Genomic DNA, 8,159 nt, shown 5'->3' on the forward strand with positions numbered 1-8,159 from the left:
TCAATCGAGATCCTTGAAACGTCCATTATCTCCAAAGTTGGTGTTATTGGCTTTTGTTGGCGCAGATTTTGTACCACTTTCATCCCCTAATGTAGCCATAGTCTCAATAAACCACGAGTCATTGAATGAAACTCCCATTAGGCTTGCTGATACGGTGATATTTTCGTTGTTGGATGGAAGATTTAGAGGTTGTTTCAGTTGTTCCTTTCTTTCATTTATTTTAACCGCTTTAGCAGCACACACCTTTAACAAACTTTTCATTTGTCTTGCATCAAGTTCATTAATACTCTTTCCCTCCACTAGTTGGTTGAAGAGGAGTTCCATTTCCTTCTCCTCATTCATTTTCTCTAATTTGCTAATTTCTTTTTCTTTCTTTTTCGCTTTCTTTTGAAGATAGGTTTCATGTTTGACAATATTAATCCTATCATTCGCTTCACAACTTAAATACCTTGTTAAGACATCCTGAGCCAGACTTGCAGATTTCCAAGCAATGGGTTGGATACTCCCTGGCTTAAAAATAATCATAGCAACTTCTATATCACACAGAATAGAGAGTTCTTCTGCTTTCTTAAACAAACTTGTTACTCTTCTATCTAAGATGGAGTTCCTCGCGTTTTCACTATAATTCCTATTATACCTAAGCCTTTTTGTAGCCATATTTGATACTCAAACATAAATAAACACTTTCTTCTGGAGTAGAATATATGACTTGAAGAGGCGTATGGCCTTTATAAATGTCAAACAAGAATGGTTAATGTAGTCAAATCAAGAAATATCATAAATTGGGATCCAAATTTTAAATAAATTGATTAGTGTAATCCGATTTTGAGAAAATTGTTTTACTTTTTTTCCTTAAAAAGTTTAAAATTGAAACTTTTCGACAGGTCATATTCCATAATTATTTTTGGAGACCAAAAGCGCAATATTTACATTGTGATATTACCTTAGAAGTAGGAGTGTACAAAACTGAACCAAAAATCGAACCAAACGGCAATCAAGTCAAACAAAAATAAAAAAATAAAAACCACGACTAGTAGTTTGGTTTGACTTGGTTTGGTGTTGTAAAAGAAACCCGACTATATTTGGATTGGGTTGGTTTCAAATAAAAAAAAAAACAACCCGACATTATATATATAATTTTTAAATTTTATTTTATAAGTAAAAATACTTACTTTGATAAAAAAAAAATTAAATATCTCTTATACTTTTTCATAGTGTTTATCTTTTAATATATTTATTTCATGTTTGGAAGTTAGAATCCTTAATGATCTAATAAAGATTATAGTTCATACATGTTAATAATTATAATAAAATTTAAATAAAAATCAAAATAATACTAATTAAAAAAGAAAATCAATTCAACACTAAGAATGACAATAATATTGGATATTTGTTTTTTAGTATTACATAGATGTAGACAATTAAAATACATGATCTAATTTTACTTCCTTTTAATATTTAGTCAGTGTAACTAATACTTATTAAACTTATTTTAGTATGATTTAGTACTTTAAATTATGATCAATTTCATTATAACTTATTAATTTTCAATATTTATTTTACGCGATTTTATCATTTTTTTTGTGGATATTTTAGTGTCATTAATCATATCATATTTTGTGTTATTTTCTTGAGAAATAACTTAGATAGTTGCATTTTGGTAGGAATAAAGAAATATTTGCAGTTGAAGTAAATTATATGTTTGTATGAACACTTTACCGAAAAACTCGAAAATCCGAAAAAACCCGAAGAAATCCGAAAAAATCCGAAGTTGAAAAACTCAAATTTTATTGGTTCGGTTTGGTTTGTAAATTCAAAAATCCGACACAAATGGTTTCGTTTGATATTTGAAAAACCCGAATCAATCCGGTCATGTACACCCCTACTTAAAAGTATGAACTCTTAATTTGATTGTTAAATTACTATAATATCCCTAATTTAGGTTGTGACTTTTTCGATGAGTTGTGCCTTTTCGATAAGTTATACTTGTTATGAAAGGTTGTGATTTTTTGATGAGTTGTGACTTTCTCAATGTTGTGACCTTTTCAATAAGTTGTAACTTTTTCCAAAGGGTTGTGACTTCTTGAAAAGGTCATGACTTTTGAGATAAGAAACAAGAAACACTTGTTCATACTACCATTTGTTAACTATAAATAGAGGGGCTTCCTCTCATTTTCCAAGCACAATTTTTTTTAATCCTCTACTCTTCTTCTTGTTACATTTTAAAAAAATTGTGTGATTTATTATCGTTATGTGAGTTCGAAGTTTAGCAGAATATGAGGTACCATTGTTATGATGAAGTTAATTGTTCTATCCTAAGATGGTACATGTCATAACCTCTAGTACTTGAGGAAATTATTTTGATGATATAATAACTATTTTCTTGTTTAATATATACATCACTATGTAAGTTCTAATTATATGCATTTAACATGATGTAGTCTAAATTTATTTTGTTTTTGTTAACAATTTCTCTTGTGATGTAAATAGGTTGAACATCTTTTTACAAAATTATTGAACTTCTCAAGAGAGAGAGAAATTGTCTCAATTTGTTTTTTTATGCTCAAGACAAAAGAATGACTTTATTTATCAATGTTACTCATGGGGGTGTACATGACCGGGTTGGTTAAGATTTTTCAAATATCAAACCAAACCATTCGTGTAAAAATTTTAAATTTATAAACCAAACCAAACTAATAAAATTCAGATTTTTTTCGGATTTTTCAACCTCGGGTTGGTTTGAGTTTTCAAATACCAAACTAAATCATTGTGTCAAATTTTTGAATTTATAAATGAAACAAACTAATAAATTTCGGATGTTCCAGATTTTTGATTTTTCGATAAAGTTTGCATACAAACATATAATTAACTTGTATTCCAAATATTTCTTTCGTCCAATCAAAATACAATTACTCTAAGGTGTTTCTTAAAAGAATAACACAAAATATGAGATGAGTATTGATGACACAAAAATGTTCAATAAAAAATAATAATGAAATCATCATATAAAATAAATATTGTAAGTCATAATGAAAATAATCATAATTTAAAAATACTGAATCATGCTAAAATAAGTTTAATAAGTATTAATTACCATACTAAATATTTGAGGAAAATTAAAATTAGATAACATATTTTAATTATCTAAACCAATGTAAAACTAAAGAACAAATTCAACATTGTTGTCATTCTTAGTGTTCAATTGATTTTTTTTATTTTTTTATTTTGCATTAGTATTAATTTGACTTTACTTTCAGTTTTATTATAATTATCAACATATAGGAAACTATAATCTTCATTGAACCATTTTGAATTCTAAGTTTCAAACTTGAATAATATATTAAAAGAGAAAGACTATGAAATAGTATAAGAAATATTTTAAAATGATATCCAAGTAAATATTTTTATATATAAAATAAAATTTTAAAGTTATATATATAATGTTGGGTTGGTTTGATCTCGGGTTGGGGTCTTTTAGTTAAAACCAAACCAACCCAAACATAGTCGGGTTTTTTTTTCAATACCAAATTAAGTCAAATCAAACCACTAGCGGGTTTTATTCGATTTGACTCGATTTACGATTTGGTTCAATTTTCTATTCAATTTTGTACACTCCTCGACTTACTCATGTGATTTAGAATGTTAGGAAGTTTGCTTCAAAATAGTTATTACTGTATAATTAAACTTTGCCGTTTTATTTTATTTATTTAGTATTTCTTAATATTTCATTATTTAAGAAGAACAAAAGTTCAGATGACAAATGAATAATCAAGTTAACAATATCTTCAAACACAATGTTGTTATTTTTTATGAATTCACAAAGTTATTACATTTATTATTTCTATCATTCATCTTTTATTACATTAACTTTTGATCAATAATTTTTCATATTATTATACTACCCCTATATATGAGGTAACACAGTGTTATTATTTTTTCTTGGACGAATCATACTTGATTGAATAAATTGAAAATCATTTATAAATATATGAACATGTGATTATATATATTTCACAGATAGAATATATTCATCAAAATTAATTTTTAGTTTTTTTGATAAAAAAAAGAAAATTTTTCCAGTTAACTATGGATAGTCAGATAACTATATTTGATTATGTATACCAATCTGCTTGATTTTCTGTCTTTGAGGTCAATTAGGTTGGTGTACATAATGTACACATTTGTGTAGCGAGGATTCATTTGTGTCAAACACAAAATGTCCATGTGATGGAAGATTAAGAGGAAAGAGAGTGTGTGTTTGACTAAAAATGGTGAATATTTGTTTTGGGAAATTCATAAAGATTGAGGTCGCTACATATAGAGGGAAATTCCTAAATTTTAATATGCACATGAAATATCTTTTGTATCAAACATCAAAAGCTGCTAAACTAAAGAGAAATAAATATATACGATTAAAGATAAAGATTCAACTTTGTACAAAGTTTGACACAAATAACTTGTTGATTGAATAATATTAATTTATTTTTTCAACAAAACGTTCATAAATAATTGAAATAAAGTACGATAACAAGAAATGGATAAAAAAAATGCAACAAATTAAAACGCACTATGAAAAAAGCAACATGAAAAAACAATAATAGAACAACAGATGTATTATATTCTCAATCGAGATCCTTGAAACGTCCATTATCTCCAAAGTTGGTGTTATTGGCTTTTGTTGGCGCAGATTTTGTACCACTTCCATCCCCTAATGTAGCCATAGTCTCAATAAACCACGAGTCATTGAATGAAACCTCATTGGGCTTGCTGATACGGTGATATTTTCGTTGTTGAATGGAAGATTTAGAGGTTGTTTCAGTTGTTCCTTTCTTTCATTTATTTTAACCGCTTTAGCAGCATACACCTTTAACAAACCTTTCATTTGTCTTGCATCAAGTTCATTAATACTCTTTCCCTCCACTAGTTGGTTGAAGAGGAGTTCCATTTCCTTCTCCTCATTCATTTTCTCTAATTTGCTAATTTCTTTTTCTTTCTTTTTCGCTTTCTTTTGAAGATAGGTTTCATGTTTGACAATACTAATCCTATCATTCGCTTCACAACTTAAATACCTTGTTAAGACATCCTGAGCCAGACTTGCAGATTTCCAAGCAATGGGTTGGATACTCCTTGGCTTAAAAATAATTATAGCGACTTCTATATCACACAGAATAGAGAGTTCTTCTGCTTTCTTAAACAAACTTGTTACTCTTTTATCTAAGATGGAGTTCCTCGTGTTTTCACTATAATTTCTAGTATCTCTAAGCCTTTTTGTCGTCATATTTGATGCTCAAAAATAAATAAACACTTTCTTTTGATATATAACTTGAAGAGGCGTCTGGCTTTTATAATGTCAAACAACAATTGTTAATGTAGACAAATTAAGAAATATCATAAATTGGGTCCAATTTAAGCAAATTGTTTAGTGTAATATATGATTTTAATGTAATTGTTTACTTTTTTTCTAAAAAAGTTTTAAATTGCTAAACTTTGACAGGTCATATTCCATGATTATTTTTGGAGACGGAATGCGTAATATTTACATTGTGACATGGGCATATTTGGTAGAAAAGTATAATGGAAAATATGTTTTATAAAAGATGTTAGTATATCCTTTAAAGGTTAAAATTGATGAAAGATCAAAATAGTCCCTCATTTTTGGGTTAAGGCTCAAAGTGATCCTTGAGTTTTTAAATGGAGCACTAATAGTCCTTATATTTGCAATATTGCCGCACTTATGGTCCTCCACTATAATTTTACCTATTTTTTAACATTAATTTTGTCCAAAAATTTATATAAGGAATGTCCAATCGTCTTTTTATATATACTAGATATGAAAAGGCTCGTTAGGGACCCAACATTACGGTGATAAGTTGCATTTATACGTTATTTAATCATAATGTTGAAAAACAATGAATTTTTTAATATTTTCACGTAAATAAATAAAAGATTAATAATGAACATTATACTTTGAAGTATTTTTTTTATTTCTATAAAATTAAAAAATAACTTATAACTAAATAAGTTATCTGAACTAATATTAAAAGAATATATAATCTAATATTCATATTAACATCATGTTAGACATTAACATTAAATTAAATGACAATATATGTTGGATATAAAATATGTCATTTTCTTTAGTTTTATGTATTTGGCTCATATAAAGAAAAAAGGTAAACCTAAAGCATGTTCTAATTTGGTGGATGTAGGTATAATTAACTAAGATGACATGTTTATGTGGTTAACATAACTATATAATAAGCATTTGTATTCACGAACACATAGGTTTTTTTTTTCAAAATTTGAACAAAAAAATGTGTGGAGTGTTTATGTGTTCCATCGAAACAAGTCGTAGTTTGAGTATCAAATAAAATTTAGTGACAAGTTTAATGGACTAATAATATATAAAGCCAAGTCGTAAATTTATTTTATTAAATAATATTAAAAACTCAATATCTAAGTTGCTAAACTTGAATTCAAATTTTAACTTTGACCTCCAACTTTCATTATGCACAAACATGCACTTTAACTATCCAACTTTTAAATAAATAAACACATGAGTCCTACATGACAAAATACACGTAGGACACAACGTAACGTTGGACAAAAAATGACATATAGGATGACATGTAGGACATGTGTGTCTATTTGTTCAACTTTATACAAGTTCAAGTGTCTACTCGTGCTTACCCAAAATTGAAAGGCACAAATATAATTCAAAGTCAAGTTAAAAGGCATATTTATGTATTATGCCATTATTTTTTATAGGAACATAACAAAAATTCGGGTAAAAATACATTTATTTGTCTATCTTAAAGATAAAAATATTTTTTTCAATAATAATATTATCTTTTTAGTATGATAAAAATATATCTTATTTTTTTGTTATCATGATGAGATGATTCATACTTAAAAGTATTTTTGTCATTTATGTCTTGAGTGAAAGATATTATATGTAGTTTTAAAGCACAAGTTATGTTTGTAAGTTTTCTTTCTAGATTCAATTGATAAATCTTTTAATAATCTTCTTCTTTTTATAAATTACCGGCACATATAAAATAATTTTAAAATTTGAATTTGTCAAATAGTATGTTCATGAAATCAATATATATATATAAATGAGGACCATAGACTAGGTGATGTGGCACCTCTCTATGGCCTCCATTCTTTTTTTCTTTTTTCTCTCTTTTTTGATATTTTCTCTTCTTTCTTTTCATGAAATAATTTGTTTATTAATCAAAAAAATTCAAGTATATTTATTATTGTAATTATATATATTGAGTTACAAAAAAACCTCCATCTATTGATATTCTCACTTAAATAGCATGTCTTTTCAATTTCCTTCTAACTATTTCTATGGCTTATCCAATCTATAAATACCTATCATCTATAGAGATATTGAATGTTTATTTTCATTTTTTCATTCTTTCTTTTTTGTAGTATAGGTTTTTTTATTTTCTTTTCTTCGTCTTTTTATTCATCAATCATGTACATAATGAAACAAAGACATAGAAAAGATGATGACACAATATGACCTTCACTTTGATGAAGATCATAGATATATTCTTCAAAGATTCATCACATTATTTGGTATAAGTTCAACAAAATGAAGAAGGAAGCATAATTATCTTGGAGATTCCGGAAGATAGAGTCATAGTAGTATAAAAGTTTGAATGATTTTCAAACATTTTGAAAATTCATTGTTGTATTATTTTGATTCCAATTAATATTATTCTATTCTCTTTTATTTTATTTCTTTTATTTGAACAAAAAAATGAATATTCTATTCAATGTTGTTGTCGTTGAAGATGAAAAGATGCACATTTTTTTATTATTTATATATACGTCAATTAATAGCTAATTAATATTTTAAATTTTGCCATGATTGAATTAAAAGTATATTACCTATGGTACATTTCTTTTATATTTACTGGATATTGTTGCCCCTAAAAATATATGATGTGGTCTATCATATTAGTAATCAATCACAAAATAAATGAATAAATTTTATTTTTAGTATTAAATTTTTATAATAATATTTTATGAATGAGCACACCCGATATCACTTTGTAAGAATACATTACATTGTTTTTTTAATTAAACATATAAAGTTGACATATTTTTAATGTGAATGAATAACACATGACAATATTAATAAG

The 8,159-nt window shown here is 26.5% G+C and overlaps 1 protein-coding gene and 1 pseudogene across 1 annotated transcript; both read right to left on the reverse strand.

The window, feature by feature from the left end:
- On the reverse strand, positions 1-657 carry LOC107007085 (MADS-box transcription factor PHERES 2-like). The gene has a single exon (XM_015205549.1). The coding sequence runs from the start codon at positions 655-657 to the stop codon at positions 1-3; it is 657 nt and encodes a 218-aa protein (XP_015061035.1).
- A 3,965-nt stretch (positions 658-4,622) lies between these two features.
- LOC107007038 lies at positions 4,623-5,278 on the reverse strand (annotated as a pseudogene).
- Positions 5,279-8,159: the final 2,881 nt, after the last annotated feature.

Source organism: Solanum pennellii, chromosome 12 (genome assembly GCF_001406875.1).
Source record: "Solanum pennellii chromosome 12, SPENNV200".
NCBI classification, from domain to species: domain Eukaryota; kingdom Viridiplantae; phylum Streptophyta; class Magnoliopsida; order Solanales; family Solanaceae; genus Solanum; species Solanum pennellii.

Excerpts from the sequence above, each read along its gene's own strand:
- LOC107007085 (XM_015205549.1), bottom strand. The coding sequence starts at position 657 with ATGGCTACAAAAAGGCTTAGGTATAATAGGAATTATAGTGAAAACGCG.